The 18,889-nt window shown below is 40.1% G+C and overlaps 1 protein-coding gene across 3 annotated transcripts in view; it reads left to right on the top strand.

Annotated features, from left to right (window-relative positions):
- SMARCC1 (SWI/SNF related, matrix associated, actin dependent regulator of chromatin subfamily c member 1) overlaps positions 1 to 18,889 on the top strand; it is a 172,773-nt gene that overhangs the window by 23,938 nt on the left and 129,946 nt on the right. For 2 of the 3 annotated variants that reach the window (XM_067544506.1, XM_067544508.1), the window contains exons 3-6: positions 12,561 to 12,646; positions 13,989 to 14,015; positions 16,613 to 16,694; positions 18,141 to 18,233. In XM_067544506.1, coding sequence (XP_067400607.1) covers positions 12,561 to 12,646; positions 13,989 to 14,015; positions 16,613 to 16,694; positions 18,141 to 18,233 — 288 coding nt within the window. The remainder of the gene's footprint in view (positions 1 to 12,560; positions 12,647 to 13,988; positions 14,016 to 16,612; positions 16,695 to 18,140; positions 18,234 to 18,889) is intronic. The other variant, XM_067544507.1, reaches the window with a different exon arrangement.

Raw genomic sequence — 18,889 nt, 5'->3', positions numbered from 1 at the left:
TGGGAATGCAAAATTTTCCAGGGCTTGACCAGGGGAGAGGTTTTTTCCTGTATACGTGGCCGCGGTGCAGCAGAATTGAAAACTATCTCCAGAGCAGTCACAGTGGAGCATTGTGGGTCACCTGGAGGCCAGTGATGTTGATTTAGGCAAAGCTCCACCTACACTGCCACTCAGTCGACCCATCCACTTCGATTTTAGCTCTATGCCTCTCACGGTGGTGGATTAATTAAGTCTATGTTTACGGCCAGCTAGTCGGTGGAAGGGACCTGGCAGTGGAGATGTATACATTGTGGTTTACGGAAGGCAGCTTCTGTTGACCTAACTTTGCAGTGTAGACCAGTCCTAAGGATTTTCTGTTGATTAATAAGAACCTGAAGGGTATTTGGCTGGATGGATGGTGGGGGTGTGGGATGGGGGGGTATGGGAAGGAGGGAGGGAGAGATTGTGGCAAAATCTGCATCTAAGAAGACACTATTATTCAGAAATAGCCAATCCTCACCCAGAACTACTGTCAACATCAGCTTTTGTACAGAGAACAGTCTTGAGTGACCCCTAAATTCCAAAAGCGTTGTTAGAAGAAGAAAAAGAAATGTTATATGATAAACCCTAGTGTTTGAGTTGCAGAACTTTATTGAAGGACTGACCTTTGAACTAACAATCACAATGAATAAACGGATAGTTTGGAAACTTGTCCAACTGGTCAGCTTTGAACTGGGCTGAGCAAAGAATTCTGTAACATCTAAATACATGATAAAAGAAATCAAAGTAACATCCACGTGGAGTTACTGGAAAACTAGATAGCCTTTTAGAATATATATACTGAAAGTTCCTGGAAGAGATTAAGAACCAAGAGTTTTGTTAATGAAAAATTGATCCTCAAAATAGAAAAGCTTGACAGTCCAGAAGAATCTCTGTATATTCAGCTTCCCTACCGTATGACCATGAAGAGGAAGGACTACACAGTGTCTTACAAAAGTAGTTCTGTACCTAAGAATCTGTGGGGTGCTGGAGAATTTGAAAGAAATTAAATATAGAATATGAGGCCTCTCAGTTATGCGACTTTGCATCCATGCTAAAAAACGTGCCTTGCTACTGAGCCAGAAGACCTTTGTAGATAAGATAGAAGTGACAATATGTAATCCACTTATCCAGCCAAGCGGAGGGTAAAATAGTACAGGAAATTTTAGGAACTAGAATCCACAAAGTTACCGCTGTGACTACCCATTCCAGAAGAACTCTTGTTTTGTTCTGATCTGAAATGAGTTTCTGTTTGACATTTCTTCCTTTACCTGTTGAGTTTGCACTAAATTCTGAGCTTGTTGACTTCAGGTTTATATAAATTTAACCGGAACATAATGTGACCTTCATGTTTTGATGGATAAATATGCTAAGAAGTGCTCCATTTAAAATGGAATCTGTTGCTGTTTCACATGCAGATGGTTTCCTCTTGCCTGCTATATGAATAGCCTTATCTCAGATTAATAGATGGTGGACTGGGCTTGTCACAAACATAGCTTACTCCTTTGAGTTTTAATTATAGATAGAAACAAGGAAATATTTTTACTAGGAGGGTCTTGTTCAAGTCTGGGTGCACATCTCTGTTCTCCTTTTCATATAATATCAAATTTAGTCTTCTCCACCCACTCTTTTTCCATCTTAAAAGGACATTGTTAACCAGTCCCCAGTGCACCTGTGAGACTGGTTGGCGGTGGTATCCCACAGCATTTAAAGGAAGGGGAAATTTTGGCAGATAGGCTGCGAATTGGTCAAGGCCACAGATTTATTGTCTGAAGTAGGCACATCAAGGACTCCTGATTACCACGGCTGTGATTGAACCACTAAACTATCCCTTTTAAAACATTCTTTGCTTTGTCCTGAATTGGACTGGCACATAAATGAACTACTGTTTGGTTCTCAGTGACACAGGAACATAATATATGTTTTTAGGATAATTTACAATTGTTTGAAAAAACCTACAGACTAGAAGCCTTCTCCTATCTCACCGCCCCCCCCACCCCCCATGCCTTGCTCCAAACATTCAAGGTAACTGGGTGAAATGGGACCTAAAGGAGATTATAACTTCTCACTCTAATCCTTTCGTCCTCTGTGGAAAAGTAGGATGCCAGTGCTGCTTGATGGGGCACAAGAGAGGCCAATGCAGAGGACACTTACACTTTTGGAACCCAAGTGTGTTGCCTCATGATGCCTTGTTTCAGACTATTGAAATAAATACCAAGTTAGTCTTCATCTGTATTGCTGTGATAGCTGCTCAGCCACTAGGTTAGCCAGCTACTGTACTAGAACATCAGAAAAAGGCAATACTATTTAACGCTTCACATGTGTTCATTATTAAAGGCAGTGGCATGCATAACGGCAGGAAACCTACCTTGTTTTGGTGAAGCTCTTACCATAGTAGCTTTGATAAGCATTTCAGACCATTCCACAGTTCAGACTGCTTTTGGCAGTCTGCTGAGAGAAATCTCTTTGCTGAATAAAACTAACTTTAACTGTTTTGAAATTATTTTAACTATGTCTGATACGTCACCCAGTATGTTGAAGTACCATTTATAAGTAGTTTATTACTGGTTAGCAAATGATTAATAGATGTTTTAATAAATGGTTAACTGTTACAGATCATTAGTTCAATAGATTGACTATGACTATAGCTAAGGATAAGATTATGTTGCAGAGGTCACAGAAGTCACGGACCCTGGAGCTCCAAGCCGCTGCAGGCGGGGGGGCCCACAGCTCTCAGCTGCCACAGAACAACCCCCCACATCCACCGCAGCGGGGCTCAGGCTGGTCTTTTGTGAATTTTTATTTATTGCCTGTGACCTGTCTGTGACTTTTTTACTAAAAATAACTGTGATAAAATCTTAACCTTGACTATGGCTTACACTACTCTACTGCATCTTCTTCTGATGCTCTTATAACCATCAATAACACATACTAAAGTCTAATATAATTATAACATCTCTTACTCATTTATTCACCCTTTTATAAATCCATTTAAAATGGAAGCTTAATACAAAGAGTGATCTCTGAATTACAGGGCCAGATTTTTTGAAGTTAGGCCCATGCAATTGCACACACCCACTTATATACACCTAACGTGTGTGTGTAACTAGCCAAAGTACTTGTGCAAATCAGAACTATATAAACTCATGGTTAGCAACGCATCTGGATTTGCATGCATGTGTCAAGTCTTTTAACACTTAAGTTTAGTCACATGTAACTGGTTTTGTCCCCTAACCTTGTAAATCTGGCCCTGACTCTAAATTTAACTTTAAGAAATTTCCCTAAAGGTTCCCTTAGCCAAGGTCCTCACTTCTATGTATCGACTTCCTAACATGAGATGAACAGAAGTTCTCTAGGTAGTTTTGACCCTGTGGGTCAAAGCAGGGTGGAGTATATGCCACATGCCCAACTTAACTGCTGCAGTTGGAACCGTCCAGCTAGTTGCTTCTTGACAGCAGAGAGTTTCTGCATTGTCAGCAGTCTTTGTGCCTCTACCAGTCTGACTGGTCTGACTTTTGTTGTACATCTCTGCAAAGTCTTTTAGTAATGGTCCCGGCTTTCTAGTTCGGTCCATTAATGTAGAGGTTTTGGTGTGCGTGTGTGTGTCTGAGGCAGTTTCTTTCGAGTGCTTCAGTGAGTGCTTTGACTCCTTACCTGAACAATGATGTGGCAAAGTTTGCAGACAATGCAGAATTACTTGAAGTCCAAAGCTGACTGCAAAGAGTTACAAAGGGATCTCGCTAAACTTGATGATGGGGTAACAAAATGGCAGATGGAATTCCTTACCTTGCACATTGGAAAACATAATGACATTTATACATATAAATAATGGTGTCTAAATTAGCTGTTACCACTCCAGAAAGAGATCTTGGAGTCATTGTAGATTAGTTCTCTGAAAACATCTGCTCCCACACCCCCCCTCCCCCCCCCACCTAGCCAACTGGCTAACGGCAATTCCTCAGAGGAGGAATCGGATCCTGAGGAGGGACCCTCCCCGGGGCCCCTTCCACAATCCTCCTTCTCTTCCCCTGATGAGGCGGCTGCCAAGGGCCACAGGGCACCCCTCCCTAATTTCAGGGCCCACCATGAGCTCCTTAAGAGGGTGGCCAACAACTTAAATATCGACCTTAAGGAGCTCTCCGAGGAGGTGGGCCCCCTCTTTGGGGTGGCAGGGTCATCAGGACCATCGAGAGTGGCCCTACCGGTACGTGAGAGAATCCTTAAACTGGCCAAGGCTCTCTGGCAAACCCCTACCTCAGTTGCCCCCACCTCCAAGGGCGCTGAGAAAAAGTACTATGTACCCACCCAACCCTGGGGATCCTGGTGGTCAATGCGGCCAACCAAAGAGATAGGCAAGGTGGCTTGGGCACCACGCCAAAGAACAAGGACAATAAAAAACTTGACTTGTTCGGCCGCAAAGTCTATTCCACTGGGGCCCTACAGCTGAGGATAGCGAGCCATCAGGCCCTCCTAGGTCGTTACAACTTGAACCTATGGAACTTGATGAGGAGGTTCGCAGAGGGGTTGTCCCAGGACCAGGCGGCGGACTTTGCCACAGTCCTGGAAGAGGGCGTCACAGTGGCAGGGGTGGCATTGCAAACCACCAGTGACGCTGCAGACACCGCCAGCAGAGCCATGGCCTCTGCGATTGCCATGAGGCGGTGTTCATGGTTGCAATCATCTGGTCTGTCCCAGGAGGTGCAGCAATCCATCCAGGACCTGCCCTTTGATGGGGCAGGCCTATTCTCGGACTATGGTGAGAGATTGTGTCACACACACTCAAAAAAAACTACAGAGCCACCTGATCAGTGTTCTGTACAGCAAACGAGAAGATCAAGAAAGAACCCTCAGTGCTGGATAATCTCATGAAAAACTAAACTTCCACATGGTTGATCTTTACAAAAACAAGACTGGCCATTTACAACACTCACTTTGCTTCTCTTCAGAGGAAAAAGGACTCCTAAGCTCCTACATGCCACAAGGGACCACAACTGTGATACCCTTGAATCATCCAACAATATTATAAATCTATTCAGCTATACACTTAACCCAGCAGAAGAGTCTGTCTTGTCTCGGGGACTCTCTTTCTGTCCCATCACCCCCACACACATGATACAATTCTGCGATGACCTGGAATCCTACTTTTGCCATTTCCGACTCAAGGAATATTTCCACCACACCACTGAACAACACACTAACCCACAGATACCTTCCTACCAACGCTACAAGAAGAAGAATTCTGCATGGACTCCTCCTGACGGTAGAAACAACAGACTACACTTTTACATAGTGTTTCCGCTGACATGCACAAGCTGTGATTGTAGACAATTAACATCGCTTGCCCCATAACCTCAGCCATGCAGAACACAATGCCATCCACAGCCTCAATAACAACCCTGACATTATAATCAAAGAGGCTGACAAAGGAGGTGCCGTAGTCATCATGAATAGGTCAGATTACGAACAGAAGGTTGCCAGACAACTCTCCAACACCACATTCTACAAGCCACTACCATCCAATCCCACTGAGGAATACCAAAAGAACCTACAACATCTACTTAAGAAACTCCCTAAAGAAACACAGGAACAAATCTACACAGACACACCCCTGAGCCCTGACCAGGGTTATTCTGTCTGCTACCCAAGATCCACAAACCAGGAAATCCTGGACGCCCCATCATCTCAGGCATTGGCACTCTCACAGCAGGACTGTCAGGCTATGTGGACTCTCTCCTCAGGCCCTATGCCACCAGCACTCCTAGTTATCTTCGTGATACCACTCACTTCCTGAGAAAACTACAATCCGTCAGTTATCTCCCAGAAAACACCATCCTAGTCACTATGGATATAGAAGCTCTCTACACCAACATTTCACACAAAGATGGACTACAAGCCATCAAGAACATTTTCCATGATGATGATATGGCACACCTGGTAGTTGAGCTTTGTGACTTTGTCCTGACCCACAACTACTTCAGATTCGTAGACAATCTATACCTTCAAGTCAGTGGCACAGCTATGGGCACCTACATGGCCCCACAGTATGCCAACATGAAATGGCTGACCTAGAACACTGCTTCCTCGAAACTCATCCCCAAGCACCTCTTCTTTACCTACGCTACATTGATGACATTTTCATCATCTGAACCCACGGGAAAGAGTCCCTCGAAGAATTCCACCAGGATTTCAATAATTTCCACCTCACCATCAACCTCAGCCTGGACCAGTCCACATAAGAAATCCATTTCCTGGACACTACAATACAAATAAAGGATGGTCACATTAATACCACCCTATACCGAAAACCAACTGACTGCAATACATACCTTTTTGTCTCCAGCTTCCACCCTGGACACATTACACGATCCATTGTCTACAGCCAAGCCCTAAGATACAACTGGATTTGCTCCGATCCCTCAGACAGAGACAAACACCTACAGGATCTCCATAAAACATTCTTAAAACTACAATACCCACCTGGGGAGGTGAAGAAACAAATTGACAGAGCCAGATGGGTACCCAGAAGTCACCTACTACAGGACAGACCCAACAAAGAAAACAACAGAACACCACTGGCCATCACCTACAGCCCCCAGCTAAAATCTCTCCAACACATCATTAGGGATCTACAACCTATCCTAGCAGATGATCCCTCACTCGCTCAAGCCGTGGGAGGTAGGCCTATCCTTGCTTACAGACAGCCCCCCAACCTGAAGCAAATACTCACCAGCAACTGTACACCATACAACAAGAACACTAACTCAGGAACCTATCCCTGCAACAAATCCCGTTGCCAACTCTACCCACACATCGACTCTAGTGACACCATCACAGGTCCTAACCACATGAGCCATACCATCAGGAGCTCATTCACCTGCACATCTACTAATGTAATATATGCCATCAAGTGCCAGCAATGTCCCTCTGCCATGTACATTGGCCAAACCGGACTGTCACTACACAAAAGAATAAATGGACAAAAATCAGACATAAAAATTGGTAACATCCATAAACCAGTAGGAGAGCACTTCAATCTCCCAGGACACTCTGTAACTGACTTGAAAGTTGCCATACTTCTACAAAAAAACTTCAAAAACAAACTTCCACGAGAAACTGCAGAGCTGGAACTGATCTGCAAACTTGACACAATCAGACTGGATCTGAATAGGGACTTGGAATGGTTATCTCATTAGAAGAAGTAATTGTCACTATTCACACATTCTCATCTTCTAATCAACGATTTTGAATAGGCCTCATCTACTCTAACTGAATTGACTTTGTTAGCACCTACCCTCCCTATTGTTGTTTCTTATCCTTGGATGTATATATATACCTCCTATCTGTGATTTCCACTTCATACATCTGATGAAGTGGGTTGCAGCCCACGAAAGCTATGTCCACAGAAATTTTTTAGTCTTTAAGGTGCTACAGGACTCTCGTTGCCCTTAAGGGGATTCCTTCTGCCTTGTTTTGGGAGCAGTCTGAGTTCTTGGGACAGTCAAAGTATTTTCTGTGCCAAGACCAGCACCTGTACCTAGGGAGCTGGGAGGCAAGTAATGAAAGCCCCACTTTGCATCAGTTTACCCATCGGCAATGAGGTCACGAGCCTTGCCCAGAATCGTGCCTCCAGTAAGCAGCAGAGACAGGAATAAAACCCTGGAGTCCTGACTTCTATGCTCTTGCTCAAACCATGATACAACAAGGCTCCTTATTTTTGCCAAATAAGAGCAGGATTGGAATACTCTGCATATGTTAGGGCTGAACAGATGAGTTGACAGGTATACACGTAGCCACTTTGAAATCTGTACCTTACCATTTGTTTCTTGTGTATAGTAGGATTCAGTGTACCATCTGTTAGAGCCATCCTTTTCTCCTTGATAAATGCTTGTGAAGAATCCTTTTTTTAGATTATTCGTGGACTCTGAATTTGATCTCTCTGAATTGCTCTTCATTTTGACTAATTCTATACCAAATGTAGGAAATGTTTCTTTTTAAGTCCCACATTAACATTTGTGCACCTGACTGAGAAATAAATTCAAGAAGTTTTAGTCACTGAAGCTAATACATCCTACCTGTAATGTGACATTAGGCCTGTTCTGCTAAATGCTCCTAACGAGCAATAGGCTGACAGTGTAAAAGGTCAGATATACTCCTAATATAAATAAACTATGAGCTGATAGCCAGTCTACCAATGCTGTTTTCAACTTCATGCTTCTAATAAGTGGCTGCCAGTAGGAGGCAGCTCATAAAAAGCCAATTTAACTAGGGTTGGCTGGAAAACAGTGTTTCATTTAAAAAAAAAAGTTGAGGTTTTTGGGTGGTGGGGAGAGACTTTTCATTCTGATGTGGAATGAAAATGAAACCTTTGAAAATTTTTCCTGAAAAAACAAGACCGACTGATTCCAAATCACCAAAAGCCTGGTGTTAGGGCCCTCATCTGGGATGTGAGAGACCGAGATTCACATCCTTGTTCCAAATCAGACAGAGTAGGGAGTTGAATCCCACAGTGCCCTAATCACAAGACTATTGACTATTCTGGGTCTGGGGTTCTCTCTCTCTCTTCCTCCCCCCCTACTTCCCTAGTAATTTCATCCTTTACCTGAGAAACCTTCCTGCCAAATCTTGCTGAAAATGCTATTTTCAGTGGAACTATTGTCATATTTTTCAACCAGTTCTAAACTTACAAATATCCTGACTAACATTATTTGCCAGGATCACTAAACTCTGAAGCAAGCTTTCCAATTTAAAACTAGAGTCCTCTCCACTATTTTGTCCATACTGTAGAAATTAATCCTCTATTGACTCCTTAGAGCAGTGGTTCTTAACCTTTCCAAACTACTGTACCCCTGAAGCCTGAGTCCCACCCCCACAGGGCTGAGGCATGTAACTTAGTTTCATGGCGCACCTGTGGCTCCAGGCAATTGCCTTTCTTGCCACCCCCAATACCAGCTCTGCACTTGCGACCCCTCTAAAACCCCAGGTTAAGAAACACTGCCTTAGAGAGAGACTAAATGCAACCTAATGGACCTTTTTAATCTCCAACTGATGCTGTTCTTGTTTTCAATTCTAGATTTTTATCTAAAATGTCATTTTTTTTAGAATGTGTGATATGGTATACCCAGCTGATTGGCTGAATTGAAATGGCGCCTTGTACACTTGGGGCACTGTAATAAATGTAATAAACTGTAATAAACTTAGCTGCATGGATTAAGCAGTAAGTCTGCAAAACAGTTTGTTTTGTTTTTTTGCTGGTTCTCACAAATTAAACGTTTTTTGATCTTCGTTTAAAAAAAAGGGACACTGAAAGGGATTTTTCAGGACATGCCCCATGCAATCTTCATGTTGCAGAAGTGGAGCCCAGCTGATTATTTCTTTCAACTTTTGTGATTGATTTACTTCTCTATTTTTCAAGGATACATTCATTAGGAAAATAGCTGGAAATTTCCTTTTTAAAATGAATACTAAGATTCTCCTTTATCTCTTTAATCCGTTCCACTCCTTTGTTTCTATTTGTCATAAATCGGACTCAATGGGCAGCTCTGATATATTATGTTCTTACAAATATATAAGAATCCTGTGTCAGATGCCTTAGGGAAGTGGTGCTGCATTATACATCAAGAATATATATACACTTGTTCTGAGATCCAGAAGGAAGTGGGAGACGAGTTGAGAGTTCCTGGGTATAGGTAAAAGCGTTAAAAATAGGGGTGATGTCATGGTAGGGGTCTACTGTGCACCACCAAGTCAAGAATAGGAGGTGGAAGTGGCATTTCTAGAACAAATCACAGAGATATCCAAACCCCAAGACCTGGTAGAGAGTTGTTGGGAACGTAATACAGCAAAACATAATATTTCCATTAAGTTCTTGAAATGTATTGGGAACAATGTTTTGTTACAGAAAGTGGAAGAAGTAACCAGGGGGATTGATTTTGACCAACCCAGAGGAATTGGTAGTGAATCTGAAGGTGGAAGGCAATTTGGGAGAAAGGGGCCATGAAATGATAGATTTCATGGTCCTAAGGAAAGGAAGAAGTGAGTGCAGCAGAATAAGGACAATGGACTTCAAAAAAAACAGACATTAACAAACTCAGAACTGGTAGGTAAGGTCCTGTGAGAAGAAAATCTAAGGGAAAAAGGAGTTCGCAAGATCTGGCAGTTTGTCAAGGAGAGAGTTTGCAGTTGTGATTTTAATACTATCCTGAGATGAATAATGGTAACAGGCCTTTATGGCTCCATCAGGAGCTCTTTAATGATCTGAAAATCAAAAAGGAATAGTACAAAAAATGGAAACATGGACAAAGTGCTTAGAGTACAAAAGAACAGCACATGCATGTAAGAACAAAATCAGAAAGGCTAAGGCACAAAATGAGTTACACCATGTAAGCGTCATAAAAGGCAATAAGAAGAGATTCTTTAAATACATTAGGGAGCAAGAGAAAGATGAAGGAAAGTATAGGACCTCTACTTAGCGGGGAAGGAGATCTAATAACATGATTTCAATAAAGTTGAAGTGTTTAATACCTTTTTTGTTTTAGTCGTGACTGAAAAGGTTAATAGTGATCAGATACTCATCACCACAGTGTTAATGAAGAGAAAGGAATACCAGCCAACATAGGGAAAGAACAGGTTAAAGAATATTTAGATAAGTTAGACGTGTTCAAGTTGGCAGGGCCTGATGAAATTCATCCTGAGGTACTTGAGGAACTGGCTGAAGCAATTTTGAAATCATTAGCAATTATCTCTGAGGTCCCAGAAGACTGGAGAATAGCAATATTACCTAACTTTTAAAAGGGGAACAAAGAGGACCTTGGGCATTATAGACCAATCAGTCTAACTTCAGTACTTGGAAAGATACTGGAACAAATTATTAAACAATCAGTTTGTAAGCACCTGAAGAATCATAGGGTTATAAGGATTTGCCATCATGAATTTGTCAAGAACAAATAATGTCAAACCAACCTAATTTCCTTCTTTGACGAGGTTATTGACATTAGTGGCCCTATTGGATAGGGGGAAGCAGTAGGTGTGATATATCTTGATTTTTAGTAAGGCTTTTGACAGTCCAAGATGACATTCTCATAAACAAACTCTGTAAATGTGGTCTAGATGAAATTGCTATAAGATGCACAACTGGTTGAAAGACCATACTCAGAGTATTTATCAATAGTTTGCTGTCAAACTGGGAGGGTGTATCTAGTCCTGGGTCCATTATTAGTCAATATTTTCATTAATGACTTGGGTAATGAAGTGGAGAGTGTGCTTATAAAATTTGCAGATGACACCAGGCTGGAAGGGGGTTGCAAGCACTTTGGACGACAGGGTTGGATTTCAAACAACCTTGACAAATTGGAGAATTGGTGTGAATTCAATAAGATGAAATTTAATAAAAACAAGTGCAAAGTACTTCATTTAGGAAGGAAAAATCAAATGCACAACTACAAAATGGGGAATAACTGGCTAGATTGTAGTACTGCTGTAAAGGATCTGGGGATTAGAGTGCATCACAAATTGAATGAGTCAACATAGCGATGCTGTTGTGAAAAAGGCTAATGTCACTGTGGAGTGTATTAACAGGAGTGTAATATATAAGGCACGAAAAATAATTGTCCCACTCTACCTGGCATGGGTGAAGCCTCAGCTGGAGTACTGTATCCAGTTCTTCGGGCCACATTTTAGGAAAGATGTGGACAAATTGGAGGGAGTCCAGAGGAGAGCAACAAAAATGATAAAAGGTTTAGAAAACCTGACCTGTGAGGACAGATTAAAAAAACCGGGCATGTTTAGTCTTGAGAAAAGACAGCTAAGGGAGGACCTGAGAAGTCTTCAGATGGTGAAGGGTTGTTGTAAAGAAGATGGTGAGCGATTGTTTTCCAGGTCCATTGAAGGTAGGACAAGAGGTAACGGGTTTAATCTGCAGCAAGGGAATGTTAGGTTTGATATTAGGATAAACTTCCCGACTGTAAGGGTAAATGAGCTCTGGAATAGGTTTCCAAGGGAAGCTGTGGAATTCCGATCATTGGAGGTTTTAAAAAAAAAACCAGATTGAACTAACACCTGTCACGGATGGTCTAGGTTTACTTGGTCCTGCCACAGTACAGCTGGCTGAAGTCGATGACTGCTCAAGGTCCCTTCTAGCCCTATGTTTCTGTGATTCTATAGAACATACATTCACATACCTATGAAAATACATATCAGTGTTGGCCTTTGAGCCCCTGATATGTGAGAAATAGAAACATAAAGGAGTGGAATGTATTAAGATGAAATTTAGGATACATTTGATCTCTCCATGTGTTTACAATTAAACTGCTTAATATTAAATGTATATATATTTTTTACTACTTTGAATGTTTTTAAATGAGTGAAGCATAAAGCTTTATGAAGTAAGCCCTAAATGAAAATGGAATGGTACATTTGTGAGTTCATTGGATTTGTGTTCTATACAGAGTTGTGCATTCAATGATAAAAAGCACATTTTAGTTATCATAGCATTGAAGTGTATGTCACTTTTGGTCAGTGTTCACACTTCTGTCTCCTGTTTCTAGGCCAAGTGCTTTGTGGATTTCAAAGCTGGAGGTACATTATGTCATATTCTTGGTGCTGCTTACAAGTATAAGAATGAACAGGGCTGGTAAGTTTTTACTTGAATTTAAACACCTTTTGCATGAAACTAAACACATGAAATGCCTGTTCAAATGACTTGCAATTTAACCCACTTCCTTGAAGAGGTGAGTGAGAAAGGGAGTTGAGAAGAAGAGTAAATTTGTTTTCTATTTGATGCTCTATTTAATGTTACCTAAAGACGAAAAGCATTGAGAGCTGGTGGATGGAGCTCCGGGCTAGGAGTCAGGCTCTCCTGGCTTTATAATCCCATTTTTGCCATTTGTTTGCTGTGTAATATTGGCCAAATTTTTGAATCTACACCTCAGTTTCCCTATCTGTAAAATGTGGATTATTCTTACTGATCTCATAGGGTATTGTCAGGATTAATTAATGTCTACAAATATGAAGCACTTCGTAGATACTAATAAATAGAAAATGCTTTGTAACTGCTCCTCTGTGTTTATAAATGAAGAATGCAAGTTATATAAAACCCTGCCTATATAAATATTGAGGTGTTCAAAACTGTCCATTTGGAGTCCCAAGTAGCGTTTGTACATTTATAATTCATGTCTCTTCCCAAGAGGGGAGTTACGTAATAGCTGAATTATTATTGAGAAAATTGCAAAATCTCCAATTGGGAATTTAAAATAGTAAATATAAAAGAGTGATGATTCATTTACAAATAAGGCAGAAATTTTCCCTTCATTTATGGAGTTCTTCCTCTGATGTGATCTGTGATTGTACCTGGATTTAGATACCTCCTCAAGAGCAAATCAAAAGGCAAGAATAAACCATGTTATGGTTTGACCATAACCATGTTTTAGTAGTATTTTTGTAGAGTGGATGGTAACTGCATTTGCAGGGCATGAAAGAGTAAGAAGCTGCCATGAGTTAACTAACTGAAATGCCTTCTCCCATTCCTACAATGCTAATACCCAGCCATAGATACCCAGAATATCCCAGGTAGCAGTTATGTCTTTCAGGGGCTTTGTGCTTCCTCTGAGCTTAATGGAAAGCACCTCAGCTAGCTCCCACATAGTAAATATTCTTTTCTTTTCAGGGAAACTTCCCAGTTACAGAAATCTGAATGAGAACAAAACTTGACATTTGGCTGCATCTTCTCTTCTCTCTCTCTCTCTCTCTGTGATCCCTCAAAACTAGCTGGTAGTGTCTTGTGTGTGTGCATGTGTTGTGGGGAGGGAAATGATACTTGAGAATTTAACTCTGAGAATCAGATTTAGAGCCTGGAATGTTTCCTTCACTCACTTGGCCAAATAATAATATGATGTGCCTGACGCATGATTCTTTGTTTTTCAATGGTATGCATTGTCGCTCTTGGTTAACCTGTTTGTGACTGATCTGTCTTATAGGAGAAGTACCTTTCCTGGTCACAATAGGTATGTCTGAAAAATGCACTTATCCAGTGCAGCTGGACGTACCTTATCATTGTAATTCAAACAGATGGTCTCTAAAACCTGTTGCTCTAGACTTCGTTTCAAGAAATAATTAGTTAAACAAGAAGACAGGAAGACCGCCTGGTGATCTTTTAAAAAGTGATTTTAAAAAATAATGCCCAATATAGTATACGCTGCTGTTAATATGTTAAGAAATGGCATGATTCGTGCTTTTATATAGAAGATTAAATAAAATGATGGTAAAAATGTGAATGTATGAACAAAGTGAAATGAATCCCTAATGTTGACTTAAACCAAAATTTTCAGACATGATTGGTTAAAGCTAAGCACCTAAATAAAAGACCTGATTTTAAGACTTAACACTTGTGTTTTGAAAATGGTTGAAATAGTAGAGTCTGAGTTTGAAAACTTGCTCATGAGTATGATCAACATTTTAATTTTCTATGTTTGTGTCCACTTTCCTGATGCTTACCTTTATCCCATTAATCTCAGTCAGAACAGATATATGAAGATCACATTTTTACCAAAAAAAAAAAAAAAAGATTGTGAAATGATGTCAATGTGCGTATATTGGGGCAAGATTTTTTGATCAAGGCAGTTAAAATAATAAGTTATAGATCGAAAATATCTTAAAACATCAAGCCTGCCCTCTACCGGTCCAGAAGTATTCCCTACACAACATTTTAAGGTGTCTTGTTCTGACAATCACTTTAAGACTTTGAGATTAAATTTATGTCAACATGTAATATTGTCAATTTAATATAGAGAATTTAACCTTACTTTAAAGTTGAAAGATAAGCATAGAAAAAATTAATGATTACACTTAACTCCTTTCCGTTATGTTGATCATTACAACAAACTCAGTCCTCTGTGGAAAAAATTCCATCACACTGGTTGAAAATAGAAATCCCTGGGGAAAGAAACAGTCTTTCACAAATGTGAATGTCTGGTGATGTGCACTTCTCAGGTGCCATGGAGAGGACCAGATATACTTCAATACTTAAGGGCCTCAGATAAAGGTAAAGTGGTAGCTGTAATGTCCTTGCTTAGTTTAGTAAATTAACATAAAATTATGTAAAATTGTGAGCGTATAATTATGTAGGTTAATGTTGGCTTTTGAAGTTGTAAAAGTCAAACTTTTGCACATCAAGATGTGTAAAACTGAATTTAACGTCCTTACATATTTTACAAACTGTGACAATCCCTTAGGTGTTCTACTGAAAATAAATGGTGCTTTTTGTGTTTAAAGTATACTGCCACTTACAATGCTTTGTATACCAACAACTACTTATTCCATTTTATTGTGTGTAGTACTGTAGTACTACAGTAGTAGTACTTGGTACTAGTAGTACTGTAGTACTTGGACAGAAAGTCATGCACCCCAACTAAGAACCTGATATTGAATTCTTCATCAGCAGCTTTTTTTCTAATCCTTCTGGATGCCAAAGTGAAGCTGACAACCACTTACTTTAGATAATCACACTGCTGGCATTTAACAAATTGATAATACAGGCTGAATTGCTGGAGATCAGAAACTCCTGGAGCCTGTCAATTTGCAGACTCTTGTTTTATCTAAATATATATACTAACCTTTAAAATTCTTTACAGATGTCACCCAAATTCTTAGTACTGAGGTGGGGAAGTAAATCATTTAAATGAATCCATCCCATGATTTTTGAAAGAAATCACATTACTATGTCTCTACATCATCAGATCAATAACTTGGGTTACTTGAATGATTTCCCGCTTAACAATAGGCCAAGGACAAGATTCCAGTGTGAGGATGGATGTAATGTATTGTTTCAGCTACATCCGCAACATGTATGCCATGCATGGAATAGTGTTTTTTTTTTTTTTCAGATATGTCTAGTTCAAAAAAGCACAGTAATGGATTTATTAAGATGTGCTGTGTGCTTCTGAGATTAGAACATAGGCCTACAACTAATTGCTCAACATAACCAATAGACTAGTGATTTCAACAGAAATATAAATAGAAAGCATTGTTTAGAGATGTGAAAATTGATTTGCCTGTACTCCCTATGTTGCTGTCTCTTGTCAGCTGCTGATGCCATTGTGGGCTCTGTCTCAATAAAAGCAAATGACATTCTCAGATGCTCTTAATTAATTGCTGATGTCCGATCACACTAGAGAGTATAGTAATGTACTTAATTGGCTACCTGTCTTGCACCAAAGTTTTATTGCTAGTCATGTTGTATAATACGTCTTCAGTCTTGGATCCCATTCTGCCACTAAGAGTTTATAAATCAACTGCATTTTGTTGATCGGGACTGACTGTTTCTTTTCTACGAGGACTCCTCAGTGGAGCAAGAGTAACACAGTTGAACCATTACTATTGTGCTCTAAAACTCTGTTTGCAATGTGTGTTCATGCATGCAGATGCTATAAGAGTCTGTTCTCTGTTAATATTAAGTGTATCAATATAATTTGCTGGAATGTGCATAGTTTTAAATATCACTTCTTGAGCAAAACCAAATATAAAAAAGGTCTAAAGATTCTTTGCTGTTGAAAGTAGGCTCGTTGAAGTATTTAATACCTTTAATCATTTTCCTCATTTACAGGCGGAGGTTTGACCTGCAGAATCCATCCCGAATGGATCGAAATGTGGAGATGTTCATGAACATTGAAAAAACACTCGTGCAGGCAAGAAATTGTACAATCATAAACATTTTCTGTTTTGTGTGTCAATGTATTTTCCACTTTCTTCAGGGAAATGGCATTCTAGCTTTTTAGCACCCCAGAGGTGTGACCTGCATAAGAATTCCAAATTTTGTATCTTTTTTGAATTTCTGCTGGAATATAATCATTCTTTTTTTCAGTCCTTCCTTTCCTCTCATTGAGAATCTCTGAAACTAGTTAGCATGGATGGCAAGGGGGTACACATAGTACAAAAAACCCTGTTACTTAGGGTGCGAAAATGATTTTGAGCTTTAAAATTATTAGACAAGTAATTTTTACCTTTAAAATAAAATTGAGGATCTGTACAGTGCAGCATCTTTAACTGGTTGAAACATTGTGCTTTAGAATTTAGGAAATGAAATTATCAAAATTTGTGAAACAGAACTGTTCTTGCGAAAGACTGGACACTTCAGTTAAGGCAAAAAGGGAATTTACTGCTGTTGAAAGGTGCTGGGTTATCAGGGCAGGTGTGGAAATACAGTACTGGCAGCAGCAATAGAAGCTTCAACGTCCCACCCAAGTGCCTCAATCCAGACTTGGAGGGACCATCTCTAGGAGTGAGCAGATAGTTAATTTTGTTCCTCAAAGTCCACTTAATCCTTGGTTCCTCTGTTGAGACTGCCAGCGAGGGTGGAAGTTCTCATTTTGTTTTTGATGAGAATACCTCTCCACTAATAAATGGACTAAAACTCCAACTCATTTTGTCTGAGCCACAGAACAGCTACCATAAAGCTCATTCCTGTCCAGCGTCAAATTTGAATCACTGACCTAGAGGTGGAAAACCTCTGTATCCCATCACTCATCTCTTGTACCATCACACTGATCTTCTCACTTCCCCACCAGAGGAGGTCAATTTAAAATTAAATGTATTATTGCTGTCTGTGTCAGTGATTGTTTTCCATGATAATCTGTAGGGCCTACCCCAATGCTCTTGCTTGTACTTGTTTCAAGATATACTTTTCAAGTACTTAGCAAAATCAGAAATGGGAGGAGAAGAACCAGAAAAGTGAGCATCTTCATTGACTTTTTGGAATACATGGTTTTGCTGTGATTTGATAAAGATAACTGGACATTCACCTTACTTTGAAATAAACATTTAATATGGCTAAAGCCATTCTTCTAGGTAGTGTAGGAATCTGTAGACACTAGTGCTGTACTGTGAGATCCTAATCTAGGATGTATCGAACAGGTGTTTAGCTTTCAATTTACAGTAGCATACTCAGGACTTGATACAAAGCACATTGAAGTTAAGAATCTTTCAATTTCCTTCAATAGATCAAGAACGTGTTGGTCCACAGAACCCTTGCATGAGTGTTTGTCAAGCAGTAATGTTTAGTGCAGTAATCCCTGATGGGTTCATGCCTTTGATCCACTAGTTTCTGATTTAAAGTTTTGTCTTTTCTCCTCTAGAACAATTGTCTGAGCAGACCAACAATCTACCTCATTCCAGATATCGAACTGAAGTTGGCTAATAAACTAAAGGACATTGTCAAACGTCACCAGGTAACAGATATGAAACTTGTAGCAGCCTTGTGTTTTTGAAGATCAAGTTTTGGAGCTGCTGTAAAGGACAACTGTAGATATATTACTTTGGAATTGGGCTCCTAAAAATTAAATAGTATAGTGTAACAATGGGCAACTGGTGGCCTGGGGATTGCATCCAGCTTGCCAGATCATTTTATTTGGCTTGCCAACAGTTAACAGATTTATCCTGCTGTGACGTTTCTTATTTTTATTTCTCAACTTTTTTTAAAGTTTGTTTTGTTTTTTGCTCTGATAAACATTCTGAGAGTATAAAGTGCTTGTTTTAGTGTGGAAGACTGATCATGAAGGGGACTGCTTATGCACTTCTTTGGGTTGCATGTATGCTGAATACAAGGAAATTCAATACCCTTAAACATCAGGACTGTATCCACTGCACTGCAGGTGTGGTGGGAAGTGTTGCATTGACAAACCCGTGGCCGCTGCTTCTGACTTAATTTTTTTTTTCCACTCACGATAAAACTAAAAAATATCTTCCGTGAGCAGTGGGAGCATGAATATCTTTTTACTGAAAGGGACAAAAGCCCCCGTGCTTCATATGTTTGCAAGTCATGGCAGTGACAAAAGAATATAACTTGAACCGTTGCTCCAGCACCAAGCACAAAGCAAAGTATGAC

This window comes from Emydura macquarii, unplaced genomic scaffold (genome assembly GCF_026122565.2).
Source record: "Emydura macquarii macquarii isolate MOO-44397 ecotype Brisbane River unplaced genomic scaffold, CSIRO-AGI_Emac_v2 contig_973, whole genome shotgun sequence".
Taxonomy (NCBI): Eukaryota; Metazoa; Chordata; order Testudines; family Chelidae; genus Emydura; species Emydura macquarii.
This window is presented reverse-complemented; position numbering and strand designations above follow the sequence as displayed.